Here is a 19688-nt window from a genome sequence, read left to right on the forward strand (position 1 = left end):
GTCATCAGAAATAATCACCCCTAAATCCTTTTCCTCAGATGTTGAGGTTAGGACTCTATCAAATATACTGTACTCTGCCCTTGGGTTTTTACGTCCAAGATGCATTATCTTGGACTTATCCACATTAAATGTCAGTTGCCACAACTCTAGTTTACCTAAATCACTAGCCATTTGTCTTATCCCTCCTGGAACATCAACCCTGTTACATATCTTAGTATCATCAGCAAAAATACATACCTTGCCATCCAGACCTTCTGCAATATAACTAATAAAAATAACTAATACAAATATTAAAGAGAATGGGTCCAAATACAGATCCCTGAGGTACCCCACTGGTGACAAGCCCAAGCTTCGAATATACTCCATTGACTACAACCCTCTGTTGCCTGTCACTCAGCCACTGCCTCACCCATTCAATAATATTGGAATCCAAACTTAAAGATTGCAGTTTATTGATAAGCCTTCTATGTGCAACAGTGTCAAAAGCCTTACTGAAATATAGGTAAGCAATGTCTACTGCACCACCCTGATCTATAATTTTAGTTACCCAATCAAAAAAATCAATAAGATTAGTTTGGCATGATCTCCCTGAAGTAAACCCATGTTGTCTCTGATCTTGAAATCCATGTGTTTTTAGATGTTCAACAATCCTATCCTTTAACATGGTTTCCATCACTTTCCCCACTACTGAAGTAAGGCTTACTGGCCTATAGTTGCCCGACTCCTCCCTATTACCTTTCTTGTGAATGGGCACAACATTCGCCAACTTCCAATCTTCTGGGACTACTCCTGTTATCAATGATTGGTTAAATAAATCTGTTAATGGTTTTGCTAGTACACCACTAAGCTATTTTAATAGCTTTGGGTGTATTCCATCAGGTCCCATTGGCTTATTTGTCTTTACTTTTGACAGTTGAAATAGAACCTCTTCCTCTGTAAACTCACGTGTAATAAATAACTCATATATCCTTTTTCTTAACTGAGGTCCCTCTCCTTCATTTTCATCTGTAAATACCGAACAAAAATATTAATTGAGGCAGTCAGCTAGACCTTTATCCTCTTCTACATACCTTCCTAGTTATAACGAAAACGGCTATTTGCACTACCTGAATAGCAAAGTTTGTTAATTTGTATATTAAGGTAGATTTTCATATTATTTCTTGTTAGTTTTTGCCTTCCCAACCCCTTTATAAAAATCTTATTGTGTTATTATGAGCTCCTGTATGTTTCTCCATATCATTTGGTTATTTGTATTATATTGAGGTTGTCACAGTAACTTTAATGTAATGTGCATACAGGCTTTTCCTGAGTAAAAATAATGCTGAATGCGTTGGTTCCTTTTGTGTATCCTGGTTTGATATTTGGAGATTCCAGTAGCAGAGTTGTTGGACCTGTGAGCTGGCTGCTTGGTCCTGGATCCCGGGACAAGTTAAAAAGAGCTAGGCCTTGGAGCCGCAATGCTGTTGTAAAGACCGCAGCTGGTCACAGTGTAGGCAGAGTGTGGATACCTGCCTGGGAGAAAAGCTGAAACGGCAATGGCAGAGGGAAAGGAGAGAACTGCTGTCTGGCGGGGTGGAAGAGTTTCCAAAAAGTCCCAGTCAAGCTTCGGCGACTGGGGCTGAAGCGTTCCAGGGTCCATAAAAGGAGCTAGGAAACGGACTGGGTAGAGGTACTCAGTTGGAGTACGGGAAAGCCATCACAATTAATAAAAAATGGATGTCTGATGTGTCTTTTCTTGACAATGAGTCTTCACTATCAGTTGTATCTCAGTGGAGGTATTGTTATGGTATCTGCACACTTTTGCTGTATATGGTTTGCTAACAATAAAGATGTAATGAAATAGCTAGGTGGTTCGTGCTCCAGTTACAGTATCCCTACGATTTGTAGGACAGATTTTTAGCACCGTTAACTTTTTGGCTCAAGTAAGTACCAGTGAGGTAGGTTGTAAAGGTTATACCACACAACATATGTTTGATTAGTGAATTATTGTAATAATATAAATATAATATTGATGTGGATGGACTCAGACAACTAATAAAAGGCAGTGCTCCAAACAAAAGCATGTTTCAAAGTGAAACTGGCAACAATATGGAGTAACATGTTTGAGGTTTGACAAAGACTGAGGTTATGACTGGCAATCCCCTTCTTAGTACTGTACTGTATTTAAAGAAGAAGGAGAAATGTCTTTGTAGCTTAACAAAACATCTGATTTGCTGGGGAATACTCTTTCTTGCGTTTGTAAACACACTTCCTATTAATGATTATTAGCTGTACTTTTATTAAGCAATTCTTAACCAATAATAAAAGCTGTGGGCAGCTCGTTCTCAGTGTCGGAGCTAGCATACTGTGTGTGTGTTATGCATATTGTCATCAGACAGAAAAGTTGCACAAAAGTTTCACAAAAGTGATATTTTCAGAAAGGAATAGAGTTTTCCCACCTGGATTATTGACCGCCAAATTAGGCTGCTCTATGCACAGCAAAAAGGATTTTTATATGGCAAACAAAATAATTTACAAAAAATGTATGGCTGTAGGGACAGGTTAATTGCACGAAAACTTGTTCAGTAAAATTTTAGTAAGGGAGTAAACGTGTATGAATGTATGCAAGGACAGCTTTTTTTTTTTTTATAACAGAGAGCTAGATGATTCATAAGTAAATAGAAATCGAAATGCATGATTTGTCAGTGGAATATCCACTTACGATCTTGTGTAGTGGTTTGTTTGATTATCCAGGTACTATGGGGAATGAAGAAAGAATTGCAAATTTTAATTCCAACCAGCTTAAACCTGGAATTGAGTAATGTTCCCAGTTTGCCTAGCACAGCATACATGTTGCAAATCCATTGACAATGCTCATCAGTTTAGTTATTAAACCCCAGCATTTCCTTTTTGATGTTTTTCTACCTTTAATTAGATTATTTATTTATTTACTCTTTACAGAAACGGCCTTTGGCATCAATCATCAAGGAGGTGTGTGACGGGTAAGAACTTTTTGTGTTCTTGTGTAAATGAAAGTAAACTGTGATTAAGACTTTGGTTGTAGAGAAGGTTGGTGGGATTCAAGCTATTAGAAGTGTAGTGTTGGGGGTAAATATTAAGGCTTCAGATTTCTGGGTTATCTGTTTTCGAACTTGTAGTAATTTAGCACCATTTAATATTTACTATGAGTAAATAGAACGTATAACCCTCGATACGTTATGTAGGTTTTCATCAAGTGTTTGAGATTCAGCACATTGAGGGGTATTGTGGAAGGACAGCAAGGACGAGGCTTAACGCAATGGATTTTATTTTATACTTTTATAAAGCAAATTGTTTTCACTGTGTGTTAATTTCTCAATGTGTTCTAATAGTGGTTTGCACTATTTGTTTACAGGAAGTAAGCTAAAGACATTAGTTAATCAATAAGGTTGTATATTTACATTGCAGTCCAAAAGTATTTGGACTATTTATATTGTGGGAGGAGGTGGGTTGGTCCTGTGCTCCAAAATGTCTTATTTAAATTGAAATGTTTAAGAAGAAGATGAAGTACCGCTTGAATTTTAGAATTTCCAGGCCCATAGACCGTAAATATTTGCATACAGTATATACATCGAATCATTAGCCAATAATCAAGAACATCAGCATTAGGATGCTTGCAGTTGTGAAGCATCCCAGCTTTAATTGAACAGCAAATGTACACAACGAATTGTCAAATTGAAAACTACACTAGCATTACCTCAAAGGTTTTACCACAAGGTAGAAAACCACAGAAAGCTACAGATTTAGAAAGGTACCCAAAAACACTTGTAGAACAAGTTTTCTATACAAACGGCACAGCTATTAATATATATCATGGTTTGAAAAGAGGAAAAATAAATCAACTTTACAACATCCAAAGTATTGCCATTTCATCTGAAATGTTATGGAGGTAGTATTCTATGTTGGACATGTGTGAATGTCACATGAACTGACTTGCCTGTCTTAAATGACTGTATGATTAAAGAATTAAATATGATGACTTTAAAGATTTTGTTAATTTTTATCCATTTTTTGGGGGTCCCTTGAAGTGGAGGCTTATTAAGAGTTCAGAATTCTATAATGTTCATGGTTTATAGTGGTGGCAAGTTGCAAATGATCCATTGTTTTATTTCAAATCCAATATGCTGGAGCAGAGAGCCAAAACAACAACAACATTTACATTGCTAACCGAGTACATATTGACTGTAAAGTTTTGAGGTTCAGAGAAAACTAAAAGCCAGTTTCAAGATATAAACTTCAGTTGTCTAACTTTTTTTTTAATTAAGTGAAGGAAAATATATATCGTTTTAAAAGCATCATAATCTAATTAAAATCATACAATGCATTTTAACATATTAATCTGTTTTTTATGTTGTTACCCACTCTTTGCATCTTCTGGTCTTCCAAGAATAAACATTGTATTGCTTAGGCTGGCTTTTGCTTTTGTCTAGAAGTGCCATTTATACATTGATTTAGGTTCCATCTTAAGGCTTCTGGCTCATTACTTTAGCCAGGAAGATGCATAGGACTCTCTGCACCATAATCACTGCAATAACTTTAGCATTATAAGGGCTTAGAGAACCCGTTTAGAGTCTGTATCTCTGATGTTTATGTGACGTTTTCAATTAAAAATGGTAAAGAATGATTCATTTAGGTAGTTTTACTTTATCTTTAGCTGGCATACTTATCTTTTTTCACAGATGGTCCTTGCCTAATCCCGAGTTCTATGCCTTCCGTTATGCTGATGGCCCCCAGCTTTACATTACAGAACAGGTGAAAATGTGCTCTCATTTTCAATGTATTAACCTGATTTCTGATAAATATATCTCTATATGTTTGGGCTTTTTCTCCCTACTGAATCTTTGTAGTATTTCAGACTCGAGGTGACATCAAGAATGGAACTATCCTACGTCTGGCTGTATCACCGGTGAGTGTTATTGTAGCATTGGCTTTCTCTCTCCATTGTGTAAAATTGGATATTTTCCTAATTCTTTTCTCAAGGTCTTTTGTTTTTTTTTTTAACATTACATATAATCTTTCTCCTGTCTTTGAGATTTACAATTTGTTGCCTTCTTCTTTATATGTCCTGTCTTTCTTCTTGAACTAAATGTTATATTGTCACCTTCTGATCTTGACTTTCCCTTTAGTCCCGAGCAGCACGGCAGCTCCTCGAAAGGATCCAGTCGTCCAGTATGGACAACCGACTAGATGCTATGAAGGAACTGGCCAAGCTTTCTGCAGACACTACATTTGCCACTGAATTCATCAACATGGAGGGAGTGACAATTCTAACTCGAATGGTGGAGGGCGGCACTAAGCTTCTTTCACAGTTAGTATTATCTTCTTTAATGCAACCTGTTTATAAGGTTCTCTGTTCCACATTTCTTAGCGTAACACAATTGTGGTTTTGAAAACAAAAATCTTTTTCTAACAGTCTTACTTTGATTTCTGATGCTAAACTTAACATATTTGGCCTTGATTTAATAAGATTGTCAAATGCTTCAATACTGAAAGAAATACTTTCCAAATGATTGGTCTACAAAACCCCCATATACAATCATGGGAAAATGTAAGTACATCCTCTTTGATTTCTGTGGTTTTTCGTATCAGGACATAAAAACAATCATCTCTTTCTAAGCAGCCCTTAAACTTAGGCTAAATACAACCACAGGTGAAAAACAACACATGACATATTACACTGTGTCATGTTTTTTTTTTTTTATTCTTTATTTTTCATGTGCACGAAATGACTTACAAGCTTGAGGAAGCCAGATTGGTGGAAACAAGCGCAATTATAACAAGCAACTTGGACAGAGATATGGCTATTAGTAGGATGCACATTTTTGGTATTAAAACGTTGGTCATAAAAGCATACAGAGGTTTTGTTAAGTGTGCTATTACTGTAGCGACATGGGGTGTGTGGTGGGCAGTGATTTGTTTGAGTAATGTCTATGAGGGGGGGTCAGAGGTCTATGGTTCGTCAAGGAGGTAAGTGTTCCCTGTGACCCTGGGGGGGGGGGGGGGGGGTGTGCGGGTTTGGGGACTAAGGAGCGAGCGGTCACCCTGTAGTTTGGTCCGCCGGTGAGTCATGTGAATGCGGGGGTTGGTGGAGCGGTGAGGCCCCCAGTGTGCAGCAGTCTCGGGTGTGCAAGATTAGTGGTGTCCTAAGGTCAGTTCCCGTAAAGTCAGTCATTGTGTGGCTGAGGCAGTAAGAAAATCAGATGGGGAAACAGATCGCTAAGGTCTAAAAGAGTCAGTAGTAAAAACTATGTACATAAAAAACATAAACGGGGGGGCGGGGCCTGGCCGCCGAGCTGGAAGGACATGGAGCACATCAGCTCCTCCACGAACCCTTGCAAAACTGACTAAATATGCCTAGTTCCCCCTGCAAATCATACCAAACAGATGCCAACTGGCAGGGGGACCCAAGCGCCATCTGCATGTGCAAAGTCAGCTCCTGTCCGACTGCCGACGACACTGTATGGGCCACTGAGTTTGGGCCTGCTGTGAGGCTCTGGCGGGAGAAACGGCCGATCTCCCATGCTTGGTCCGGCGGGGCCTCCCTCGGGCTCATCACAGGCCCCGTTCCCCCCCCTGTGGGCCGGTGGGGGTTATCCCGGCCCCCTCACCGGGGAGGCAGAGCACACTCCAGGGAGCTGGACAACGGCGAGACCAGTCTGGGCCCGCATGGCACAAGCTAAGATGGCCGCCGCATGAACTACACGACGGAGCAGAGCGACCGCAGTACCTGAGAGGTGGCTGGATGCCCCCCAGGAGGTCAGTGTGAACGACAGCAATAGCAGCAATTACCAACCCCAAACTGACACTGGGGGGAGCAGCTGGAGAGTGACCAAGCAACACATGAGCAAACCGCAGCAGCCATCTCACGGGACCCCTACCCACGAGATAAGAGACTTCTGCCTCCGGTCACTGTTCGCATGAGCGGATCAGCGGGGACCATTGCAGGACCATAATCCAGCATTTCATTTGAGGCTGGAGCAGGGGGACACTCACGAGAGAGCATAATGCTAGCTGAGGACGAACACCCCAGCAACCGGCAAACCCCGGAGAGATGCACAGCACATGGTACTGACCCATGGATCCAACGCAGCTCTGGGAGTGAACTCCTGTGTGATCCCGGCTCCTTGCATGTCTAGATAGCCCTTGTACTAGCGAGCATCTGCCTTCCTTGGAGGGCCTTATTCAGCGAATTACTCTTACAGTGAACTCTGAATATCACTAGAAATGTTAAGCCTAGTTACTGATGTTTAGTGTAAACCAAAAAAGAAGATTCGGGATATGGCTATGTAAATCTACAGAAGAAACATAAAACAAAACATAGTGTGATATTGTTAAAGATACAATATTTCATGCGCAGCAATCTTTTGCACTCACAAGATATAGATGATAAAAATGCTCTTAGGGTGCCTCCCCTGGAGTAATGGGGGGCTAGCTGATATTGCTTGTCACCTCTGGATCCTTGTTCCACCAAAAAGACATCCACAGGTCAGGGTTCAGCAATAAAAAAAAATATTTAAATAAAAGATGTAGTCACCATATTCAGCATAGGATATAGATATATCCCGAACCTTCTTTTTTGGTTTACACTATGCATGATATAGGTCGCTCATTTGGGTAGCGACCTAGGGAGGCTGTTACGCATCTTTATAAGCTAAGTACTATTGCTTTTTATTTTTTGTCATTTGTCTGTATACTGTTTGAGTTATACTTGCAAGCTAGTTACTGATGTTGTATGGATCTCCCAGCCAGCATTCGCACAACGCAACGATGATTGAGATGCTTAGGGCAATAGTGAGGTTTATTAGCTAGTAAGAAACTACTGTTAATCTATGTGTCTTAACTTGTTAAAACACAAAACTTTATAATCATAAGCACAACTAATATGATGAGCGACTCTACCCTAGCATGTCTAACAGTGTAGGCGAACTGTTTACTGCATCACATATACTGCATTACCTGTACTATCTATATTGAAACTAACATACGGTAGTATACGCATGAACTAACCCTGCATAACATATATACTTACGCTTTAATCGATGCCTTAACTAATTAATGCTACTGTCACGTTACTGTTACGTTATTTAAGCCTGATAAAACATAAAAATTTGTGCCAGTTAATCATACACCCCGCATGTTAAAACGGGGGAAAAGCCTGAGGATTGCTGTTGGGGCACCTCAAGCCTGTCTGTATCATGCATGTGCACTGCAAAAATAAAGAATAAAAAAAAAAAAACATAAACGACTGGGGTTCTTCTGGGTGTTTTTGCAGCTCTTCCTCGTGGGGTCGGGGGTATATGTAACGGACCGTTTCACTTACAAGAGGATAAAACCTAGTTTAGGCGATAATCCCCTTTCCAGATGCACAGGCAGCTACTGCAAACACCATTCTTCCGACTGGAACCACACGAACACTGGAACAGCTGAACAAGAAAAGCAGACATCGGCTTACACTCTTGGCAGTCAGCATACAATCCCATTCCCCCAAAGACCGAGACGACACATCGCTTTGAGGGTTAAGCAAGAACTCTAGACTGGGACACCCAGCCTGGCTTTTATTTCCAACTCACACATACAGGCCACACCCAGGGGGAGGCATAAAAGAACCAATGACATAGATGTTACCTCCCACACATCCCCTCCCCTTAGTGTGACACATAATCCCATTATGCATACAGAGTAAAATATACTTTTACACAACTTTCATAACTTTAAAACCATACATCACATTCACATAAAAATACATATCCACAATCAATCCATTCAGGGGAACAACATATTAAAAAATGGCATGAATCCGACCAGGGGTTTAAAAGTTACTAAAAGTATCTTTTGGGCCCTGGCTTGAAGCATGGCACAATCTGGCTCAAACAGAAGTAAAACATCCCCCACAATGCATCCCGGCTTCCTCCCTTCTGCCCTGGAGATAATTGGAGAAGTAATCCAATTATCTAGGACTAGAGTCAGACTCCATTAACCACATGGTTGCAAAAAGACAGTAAAAGACATAAACTTACATACTGATACATTTAACACATAAAACACACATTTCTACATATCCCCAGTTTAACTGAACACATAAATACCTACATAATATTTAAGACAGTATTACTGTGATATGTTACAAAGTCTTAAAGGGACATTAGTCCCAAAAGTCCCAATATGTCCATCGCTGATTTTAAAGGGCCAGTAGCAGCAATATAAATTATTACATGCCCAAATATAGTGTTTATAGAGCAATATGTCCATGGGCCGTAGTCGCAGGGCAGGAGGCTAGCAGCCAGGCCTCTCCAGTTCACAGTGGCGAAGCTGGTTTCGCCACATTTCTCCCCTTTGCCAATTAGACTAACAGGGTACCTGACTTTCTGCCGGTCAGTGCCCTGGTTAGTCCAGCAACCCACCCACGAAACAGAAATAACAGAGCAGCCCACCCACACTAACCGGTTACTACATCTGGGTGAGGAAGGATTTTGTCCAAGTTCTGGTGTTTCACCACTGCTGGGTGGGAGACGGGTAGGCTGTCTTGGTGGGTTGCTGAGGGGGCAGAGACCAGCGGTACTCTGTCCTGTTGCCAGCACTACCACGGGAGTAGTCTGGTGGGCGCCTGGTTGCTGGAGACTGGCTGTCTCCCCTTTAGGTGCACAGCTCGACTGCCGGAGGGGGAGACCGACTGTCCCCCCTTTGGATACATCACACTGAGGCTGGGGAACAGGACCGACCGTCCCTATCCCTTGTGCTGTAAGTGCAGAGACTACGGTCCCATCTGCACAGCTGTGGGGCTTAACAGCTCCCCTTGGTGGGTTAGGTTGCCGTGGGAGAGAGGGTGTAACAAGCTCCTCTCTCTGGATGGCAAACTGCCGCTGGGGAGAAAGGATGGCACCTTCTGCTCCCTGGGGTACCCACTGCCGCTGGGGAGGAAGGATGACACCTTCATCTCCCTGGGGTACACACTGCCGCTGGGGAGGGAGGACGCTGCTCTCCTCTCCCTTCGCTTCACACTGCCTTCCTGGCACATCACTTTGCTGCAGGGGAGGAAGGACGAAACCTTCATCTACCTGGGGTACACACTGCCGCTGGGGAGGGAGGACGCTGCTCTCCTCTCCCTTCACTTCACACTGCCTTCCTGGCACATCACTTTGCTGCTGGGGGGCAGGAACAACAACCTCTGCCCCCTGTAACTCAGCCTGCCGCTGGGGAGGATGGACGACACCATCAGCTCCCGGAGACACACACTGCCGCTGGGGAGGGAGGACGCTGCTTTCCTCTCCCTTTACTTCACACTGCCTTCCTGGCATATCACTTTTCTGCTGGGGGGCAGGAACAACAACCTCTGCCCCCTGTAACTCAGCCTGCCGCTGGGGAGGAAGGACGACACCTTCATCTCCCTGGGACACACACTGCCGCTGGGGAGGAAGGACGGCACCTTCAGCTCCCTGAGATACAATCTGCCGCTGGGGAGGAAGGACGACACCTTCAGCTCCCTGTGATACAATCTGCCGCTGGGGAGGAAGGACGACACCTTTAGCTCCCTGGGACTTACTCTGCCGCTGGGGAGGATGGACGACACCATCAGCTCCCTGGGTTACACACTGCCGCTGGGGATCTGGGCCGACTGCCCAGCATCCCTGTAGGGCTGGTAGAGAGACCTCGGTCCCATCTCCACCTGCCTGTTGTGGTTCCTCACAGGACCAATCTATGAGGACCCCTACTTCGGGTTCTTCCTGCCGCCTCAGGGGTGGGCGGCTAACCTCCTCGGATGCAGCCTCTACTCTGCTGCTGTACCACTCTTCCTGCTCATCATACTCTTCGTCCATCTTTGAGTTTTGCTCAGCCATGACCTGGTTCCAGATCCCCTGGAATGTGTCCATGGATATATAACCCCCATACTGGGCCACTTGCTGCCTCACCTTGGCCATAAAATCATCTTCAGCGTCAGAGCCTTCCATACTTGTCTGCTCCAAGTCGCTGGATACCTCTGCTGCCAGGGGCGCTGCACGAATGCTAACGTTGCCCTCAATTTGTAACTCCAAGGAATTGGTGTTCTGTAGCTGTCCTTCTGGCTGTGGGAACAATCCCGCAGTTTGTTGGTTCCTCTGCGTCGTTCGCAGCATGAGGTACGCCTGTACATCGTTGTAGACCCGGTCTGCCATCCGCTCCGCTCGGGCTGGTGAGAATAGAGCCATCCTGCTCCTATATTCCCTGGCAAACTCGGATTCCTCCTCCTCCCTCGGAGGTGCTGCAGCAGCTGCGACTCTGTCTCCTTCCATTTTACTGATTTCCTTTGTAGATAGGGTCGCTGTACGGATACTAGCGTTGCCCTCAATTTGTAATCCAGAAATGGTGTTGTCTGTAGCTGTCCCTCTGGTTGTAGGAACGATCCCGCCGCTTGCCACCAATTGTAACGGACCGTTTCACTTACAAGAGGATAAAACCTAGTTTAGGCGATAATCCCCTTTCCAGATGCACAGGCAGCTACTGCAAACACCATTCTTCCGACTGGAACCACACGAACACTGGAACAGCTGAACAAGAAAAGCAGACATCGGCTTACACTCTTGGCAGTCAGCATACAATCCCATTCCCCCAAAGACCGAGACGACACATCGCTTTGAGGGTTAAGCAAGAACTCTAGACTGGGACACCCAGTCTGGCTTTTATTTCCAACTCACACATACAGGCCACACCCAGGGGGAGGCATAAAAGAACCAATGACATAGATGTTACCTCCCACACATCCCCTCCCCTTAGTGTGACACATAATCCCATTATGCATACAGAGTAAAATATACTTTTACACAACTTTCATAACTTTAAAACCATACATCACATTCACATAAAAATACATATCCACAATCAATCCATTCAGGGGAACAACATATTAAAAAATGGCATGAATCCGACCAGGGGTTTAAAAGTTACTAAAAGTATCTTTTGGGCCCTGGCTTGCAGCATGGCACAATCTGGCTCAAACAGAAGTAAAACATCCCCCACAATGCATCCCGGCTTCCTCCCTTCTGCCCTGGAGATAATTGGAGAAGTAATCCAATTATCTAGGACTAGAGTCAGACTCCATTAACCACATGGTTGCAAAAAGACAGTAAAAGACATAAACTTACATACTGATACATTTAACACATAAAACACACATTTCTACATATCCCCAGTTTAACTGAACACATAAATACCTACATAATATTTAAGACAGTACTGTGATATGTTACAAAGTCTTAAAGGGACATTAGTCCCAAAAGTCCCAATATGTCCATCGCTGATTTTAAAGGGCCAGTAGCAGCAATATAAATTATTACATGCCCAAATATAGTGTTTATAGAGCAATATGTCCATGGGCCGTAGTCGCAGGGCAGGAGGCTAGCAGCCAGGCCTCTCCAGTTCACAGTGGCGAAGCTGGTTTCGCCACAGTATACACGGGTGTTCAATGAGGGTGTCAGTCCCTTAGTGCATTGTCCTGTGCTGGGGGAGAGTGTTCCAATCTGGGTGCTTGGCCCTTATGTGGTAGCCGCTGCGCCCTCTGGTTTCCCTGCCGCTCGTGGTATGAAGGGGATCGTCTTCGTTGGATCCCATCTCTGAGCTTTTGTTGCTGCCAGTGCATCTGCGGATGGCAGTCCCTCCAGGGGTAGGCCCAACTGTCGTAGCAAGGCTGGTGCTTCTTGAATATCTGAGATAGAGTAGGCATTGTTGTCGTGCTGCGTGTGCAGTGCACGTGGGTACCCCAGCGATAGGCGATCTGTTGTTCTCTGAGCACTTTGGTAATGGGTAGCATGGACCTGCGCCACTGCAGAGTTTCCCCCGAAAGGTCTGCAAAGAAGGACAGGGTCATCGCTTCAAAGCAGTAGGTGGCAGCCCCCTTCAAGGCCGTGAGCACCGCCATTTTGTCAGCCACGCTTCTGTACTTAACCACCAGGTCTCGAGAGGCTGCCTCTGGGGCTCTCCGGGGTTTTGGAATCCGGAAGGCAGTTTCAAAGCCAATGGTCCTGGCCTGCTTAGGCGTCAATAGGGCTCCCATGAGCCGCCGCAGGAGGTGTGGGATCTCTTCAGCGGGTACGTCCTCCGGGATCCCGCGGATCTTTAGATTATTGCGACGCCTGTCATCTTCTATTGCCGCAAAGCATTGGTCAGTCTTGGGCTGCTTTTGTTTTAGAGCCTGTAGTTCCTGCTTGAGCTCTGTGATTTCTTGTGTTTGCCGCGTGGAGGTGACTTCAACTGCCTCAATGCGGCCCACTAGTCCTGTGAGGTCTGAGCGTAGCTGTGCGACGTCCGCCTGGAGGGTTTTCTGCAAGTCTCCCAGGAGGGTCTTCAGCAGCATCGCCGTCACAGGTTCTGCGGCCGCCGTGCTTGGTGCTGGGTGTTGGGGCCTCACTGGAGGTAGCGTAGTGGCTTCCTCCGGGTAGAAATCCCCCGAGGAGTCAGAGAACTCCTCGTGGTCGGCGGCCATTTTGGGGCCGTATGCCTCCTGCACCTGATTGAAGAGATCTCTTATGCTGGCCCCCTGTGCAGGTCGATCCGGTTTTTGTTTCTTGTTTTTCCTCCCCATTGTCGGTCTGGGTTGCTTGGGCGTTATTATCTGCAGTTAGATGGCTGAGAATCGTTAGTTTGCTCCAGTCTGACTCGGAGCCCATCTAACCTGTGTCCGCTCGGATCCTCATGTTTTTAAAAAAAAAATAAAAAATAAAACCAAAATGGAGAAGCCATGTGTGAAAAACAAAGTACACCCTTACTGCTTTCATAGGAATTAAGAGGCTAAGTAGCAGACAGGCGCTAGTAATCAAATGCCTAGACCAGCAAGCTGCTAAAACTTTGGCATTTATAGAGGTGTAATCTGTTGTGTGTTGTTCATCTGAGGTTGTATTTACCTTATTTTAAGAAATGCTAAGGAACAGATGATTGTTTCTATGTCCTGATATGTAAAACCATAGAATTCAAAGAGGGTGTATTTTCTTTTTCACGTGACTGTACTTTAAGGTTGACTTCTGTAGATAACTAATTTGGAAAGTGTATTAAATTGAGGCCATGATATCTTCTGTCTCTTTCCCTCTCCCAGCTGTGGACAATGTTTTTTACAATCTATGTATAAAGTATTCACATGTGTCCCACCATAATGATTTATTAAGCACCAACATATTCCATTACATTGTAAAATTAAAAAGAAGAAATGATTTCAAAACACATATATATTAGTACAGAAGCATTTTTGATTCTGCTCGTTATCATAAACTCGTTTTCATTTACAGTACTTTTATGCAAAACTGTTTTATTATTTACACACACTTCTCACATTTTCCTTTTGTGTGGTTATGTGTCTTTCTATTGCTGTTTAACTTTTTTCACCCTTGGTACATCTTTCAAGAATCTGGGGGATACAACTAAATAGTTCAAAGTAAATGGAACAGGGAATTGTTCTGCCTGATCACTTTTTCTGTGTCACAGTTATAGTGAGATGTTGGCCTTCACGCTCACAGCTTTCTTGGAGTTGATGGATCACGGGATTGTTTCCTGGGACTTGGTTTCCCTCATCTTTATTAAACAGGTCAGGTCCTTGTCCTGTCTGACTCTTGTTCTCATGGATTTTGATTTAAAATACAGCCGTTGTTGTTTCTTCAAAGTTTCCCTCTCCATCTCCATGGATAGATTGCAAAGTCATCTTATGTCATGTTTCTTCTCAGATTGCAGGATATGTTTCCCAGCCATCAGTAGATGTGTCAATTCTGCAGCGATCACTTGCTATCTTGGAGAGTATGGTGCTAAATAGCCAGGCATTGTATCAGAAAATTGCTGAGGAAATCACAGTGGGACAACTCATCTGTCACCTACAAGTGTAAGCTCTACCTCCACACTTTACATACTCCATACTAAGAGTCCTGCTGTGCTCTTACTCCCATTGGTTTTACAGTCAGAGTTAGTCACATAAGTAGCATTCTTTAGCATTAAAATTTTAGGCAAAAATGGCAAAATGAGTGCCTAAAAACTGAAATTCCCTGATAATTTCTTCAACGGTTATGGTTTAGAAAATAACCCTGTAAGAATTTCACTACCTCCTTAACCCCTCACGTTTTCACGCACCATATTAAGGATCCTCTTGCTCTCTTACCCCTTCACTTTGCCACATGCTATATAAAGCACTTTATGGCATTCTTACCCTAGTACACACCATACTAGGAGGCCTGCCGCCCTCTGCATTTGGATACTCCTTACCAAGAACCATGCTGTCCCTCATGCTGACCCAGTCACATTGGAATAAACTGTATTAAGAGTTCTCCTTCCCCTTTAGTCCAGGCATTGGCACTCACTGTGCTAAAAATCCTAGAGGTTTTTTTTGATTAATGTGTCTTTCTATTTATAGATGTAACCAGGAGATCCAGACATATGCCATCGCTTTAATCAATGCCCTGTTTCTCAAGGCGCCAGAGGACAAGAGACAGGTGTGTGTGTGACCCATGACTGCCTGGTGCACGTTAAGCTGCTAGTGCACATAAAGCTGCCAGCGCACACTTTGCTTTGTTTGCCCCTTGTCTGGTTATGGATTTAACCCCTTGTGGCTGCATTGTTTTTTTCTTTGTGTTTTGTCTGCTGTTAACTACCCTTTCTGCTTCTATTTGTGTGCACTGTGCACTCAGGAGAAGCCACGGAATCTCGTGGATGTCCCTGTTAGTGTGAGTACCACTTGTTTTAATGGTCTTTCTGTTCGCTACACAGACTTCAGCTTCCACTCATTTTTCTGTGTGTCCTCTCTTCCCCCTCCGTTCTATATTTACATCCCTTACCCAGCTCCACTCTGCACTTCTTTCCCCTTTCTAAACGTGATGGACTTTTTTCCCACACGAGTGTTTTTTTTAATACAAATTTTCTTATTCTTTTCTTTTGATAGGAAATGGCGAATGCATTTGTACAGAAGCATCTGCGATCTATCATCCTCAATGTAAGTAGAGTGAGCATGATGCAGCTCACAAGAAAACTTTCTAAAGCAGTGGGTTGGCAGTCTTGTTGTGAAAGTTTTTGAAAAGACTGTGACATATATCTTTTATTTCACATGTTTGAGTGAGCTTCACGTATTTCAGTGGTATACAGCAAGAGTTAAATGTTTTAATCGTATTACCATTACACCTGATAAAGCTTTTGTTATTTTTTGTTATTTTTTTTCACACTCTAGACCAATATGCATTTAGTTCAGGCATTGTATTGTACTTCTCTTACAACCTGTATAATTGTCGAAACCCACTTTTTCTTTTGTTTGTGTATTCCTGATTGGTTTACCTAGCACATTATACGAGGGAATCGGCCTATCAAAACAGAAATGGCACATCAACTCTATGTGCTACAGGTGTTGACTTTTAACCTCCTTGAAGAAAGGATGATGACCAAAATGGACCCAAATGACCAGGTGACACAGATCATCACGCACACACACACACAAACGGTTTTGTCTTTATTTTGTATTATCTTTTTTCCCTTGTGCTGAACTATTTTGTTCATGATGTCTGCATATTGCCCTTCCATTGAAATCTTTTGACTGGTCGATTGTGGGTAAATGACCTTGGCAACTGAAAGAAAACCTTGCTTAAAGGGATCCTATAGTGCCAGGAAAACAAACTTGTTTTCCTGGCACTATAGGCTCCATGAGTGGCCTTCAGGAAGGGGTTAAAACCCCTTTAGCCACTTACTTGAATCCAGCGCCGATGTCCCTCGGTGCTGGTTCAGGCTCCCCCCATGTCCCTCCCTCACCGCCGTCTGCCAGCGGGGGAGACCTAATGTGCATGCGTGACAATGGCCGCATGTGCATTAGACCTCCCCATAGGAAAGCATTATTTAGTGCTTTTCTATGGGAAGAATCCGGAAGCCCTCTAGTGGCTGTCTCTAGTTCTCTGGAACTGCAATGTTTAACATTGCTGCTTTAAGTGCAAAAGGGTCACAGCACCCAGACCACTTCAATGAGCTGAAGTGGTCTGGGTGCCTACAGTGTCCTTTTAAGCTTAGCCCATTGGCAAATGTTGCCATAGATCATGCTCTACACAAGTAAAATTAGTCCCTACTTTTTCTTATGTGTAAAAAGGGAAAGAAAGGGACAGAAAAGGATGAATAAAAAAAATATGCAAAATGATAAACAAAACAAGCAAAGTAAACCTTTTAAAGGCCTAAAACACATTAAACACAAAGAATATATTTATTGGTGCAGTCAATTAGCTTGATTAACTTGGGCTCAAGCAATATTTAATATATGGTGATTAACGATGTTTGAGAAGATAGATGAAAATAACTGGGGTAATCGCACAACCTTTAGAATTTTTAACGTTTTTCCCACTCATTTGCCCTATTTTCCTTAGGCTCAGAGAGACATCATTTTTGAATTGAGAAGAATCGCATTTGATGCAGAATCAGACACCAGTGGGATATCAGGGGGAGGCACTGAGAAACGAAAAGCAATGTACAGCAAGGACTACAAGATGCTTGGCTTCACAGTGAGTACTGACTCCTACTACTCAAACAACACATGTTTCAGTGCTTGCCCAGTCCAGCATACCACCCCAAACATTGTTTGCATTCTTCTATTGACATTTGCTGCAGGGCTACATTCAATAGCTCAAGGTCCATGTTCTGCAAAACAGGCTTGTTGCGTGAAAATCATAAAATAGTTATTTTCTGGATATCTTCAATGAGGTGTTTTTGCCTTTCCTAAAATTAAATTCACCTTCCGTTTTTTAGTATCTCTATTATAATCTGGGATAGTGTTTTATAAGACTTGCTCTTGGATAATTCAGCTCTTAAAAAGATTCTCTACACACCAAATACCATCTGATGCTGTTTTTTAATTCAGTCGGTGTAAATCATTGCCATTTCTGAGAAACAGCAATGTTTACATATGTCCAAGAACATTCCTCTAGTGGCTGTTAGACTAACTTTATTTATTTATTTTTTATTTTTTACACACCATGATGATGTAAACCACATCCAGTGCTACTCCTAGGGAAGTATTGGATTTTCCTCTATGAGAAGTGTCCTTTTAAAAACACAGAAGGAACAGAGCTATTTTTTTGACTGTTAGAGCTATTTTCTTGACTAGGAACAAAAAAACTCAGAGTACATGTATTGGGTTGATATCCGTCTTATATCATTAACAGAAGTGCAAGGATATCCTTATCAAGTGGGAAAGGACATATGCAAAATTGTGATCCTCTGTTGTTTCTCTCTACATATATAAAGTATGCCGAGCGTATTCTTTAAGACATTACAATACAGAATTTTTCTTGTCAGGCTTGCACTCATTATACTGCATGAAGAATGCTGCCACTTGTCCTTGCCATTTTTTCTTGTGTATTATTATCTCTGTAAATATATGGACTTTAAATGCCTTTCTTTATTTAGTTTGTGACCAAAGTCCAATGACTTTGGGTTAAAACCCCCAAAACACAAACAAATCCCATTATGTTTCCATTTTTTAATGTTTACGATGAGTACCTAAAGTCTACTTCAAAGCTAAAAATTCACTAGTTTGACCATTCAAATCGGTATACATGCGGCGATGACATTTGGCTGTTAGCACCAAATCTGACTGTTTGCAGCCACACATGCTTAAATAAAACCGACACTAGCACCACACCATAAAAACCACTGTACTTTGTAGTGGTTATTGTGCTAGGAGATATTTTAGGCAGTCCCTCTTTTTTTTTTTTTGTCAGTTGTATGGTTGGTGTTCCTGTATATGCAATGTACGTTAACGTTCTACAGCCTTATCTCTTTCAATTATCTCTGGCCAACACCATCGCTCCCTAGTTCCTCAATATCTTTTTACCTTGCTTCCTATAGCATGGCTGCATTATCAGTCCTTCTCCTTTCAGTGCAGCATTAAACCCAGTGCAGATGGCTGCAGGACTCTGAGGCAGCGAGGAGGTGATGTAAAATCCTTGCCTCTGTTTGACTATGCTAATGCCAATCGTTTGGATTTTAAGGTTGCACAGGAAGGAGAAGTACTGCATCGATAGCCCAGCCACATCATTAACTCAGCATTAGCTCAGCACGGGCAGCGGTTGGATGTTTTCTTTGTGCTATCTGTATCCATCTAGTATTTGGAATTTGTATACAAGGTCAGTGGGCTTCATGTTTGACAGTCCTGCATTATGATAAATAGTAAATATTACCATAGTGTTCTTGGTACTTAAAATTCCCCTTTAAATATTTTTTCTTTTTAAGTTTCTAATTTATAGAGCACATATCACCACTGACACAAACCACAGCATTGCTTGAGTGAAAATGTTCTAGCTCTGATGTTCTGAGACAGAATAGAGTGTGAGCTTTATGTATATCAAATGAGCCAATTCAATAGCTTGACTATTATAGATAATCAAATTCCATGTGTGGACAATCTCTGCACCACGTTTGTGCTTGTGACTTGATTGTTTTGTTTTTCCACCGTAGAATCACGTGAATCCAGCTATGGATTTTATTCAAACTCCTCCTGGGATGCTAGCTTTAGACAACATGCTCTACCTGGCTAAATGCCATCAGGACACCTACGTAAGGGTAAGGTGCCTAGCAAACAATTTGTATTCTATGCTGATACCAGCCTTTAACAGTAACTATTGCTCTATTTTTTTCTTTGTTTTCTCATGTGCCTTAAAGCATCACTATAGGCACCTGGACCACTTCAGCTTAATAAAGTG

General features: G+C 42.7%; 1 protein-coding gene across 7 annotated transcripts in view; it reads left to right on the plus strand.

The window, feature by feature from the left end:
• The window catches only part of ELMO2 (engulfment and cell motility 2), a 48966-nt gene that overhangs the window by 22387 nt on the left and 6891 nt on the right, over positions 1-19688 (plus strand). For 4 of the 7 annotated variants that reach the window (XM_063459038.1, XM_063459040.1, XM_063459037.1 and 1 more), the window contains exons 4-15: positions 2941-2981; positions 4698-4770; positions 4874-4924; positions 5145-5326; positions 14464-14563; positions 14700-14851; positions 15377-15455; positions 15651-15686; positions 15902-15952; positions 16292-16414; positions 17355-17489; positions 19444-19548. In XM_063459038.1, the coding sequence (XP_063315108.1) occupies positions 2941-2981; positions 4698-4770; positions 4874-4924; positions 5145-5326; positions 14464-14563; positions 14700-14851; positions 15377-15455; positions 15651-15686; positions 15902-15952; positions 16292-16414; positions 17355-17489; positions 19444-19548 (1128 nt within the window). Of the gene's footprint in view, positions 1-2940; positions 2982-4697; positions 4771-4865; positions 4925-5144; positions 5327-14463; positions 14564-14699; positions 14852-15376; positions 15456-15650; positions 15687-15901; positions 15953-16291; positions 16415-17354; positions 17490-18805; positions 19113-19443; positions 19549-19688 lie in introns of those variants that run through there. The other 3 variants (XM_063459041.1, XM_063459042.1, XM_063459044.1) reach the window with 3 other exon arrangements.

Source organism: Pelobates fuscus, chromosome 6 (assembly GCF_036172605.1).
Source record: "Pelobates fuscus isolate aPelFus1 chromosome 6, aPelFus1.pri, whole genome shotgun sequence".
Lineage (NCBI taxonomy): Eukaryota > Metazoa > Chordata > Amphibia > Anura > Pelobatidae > Pelobates > Pelobates fuscus.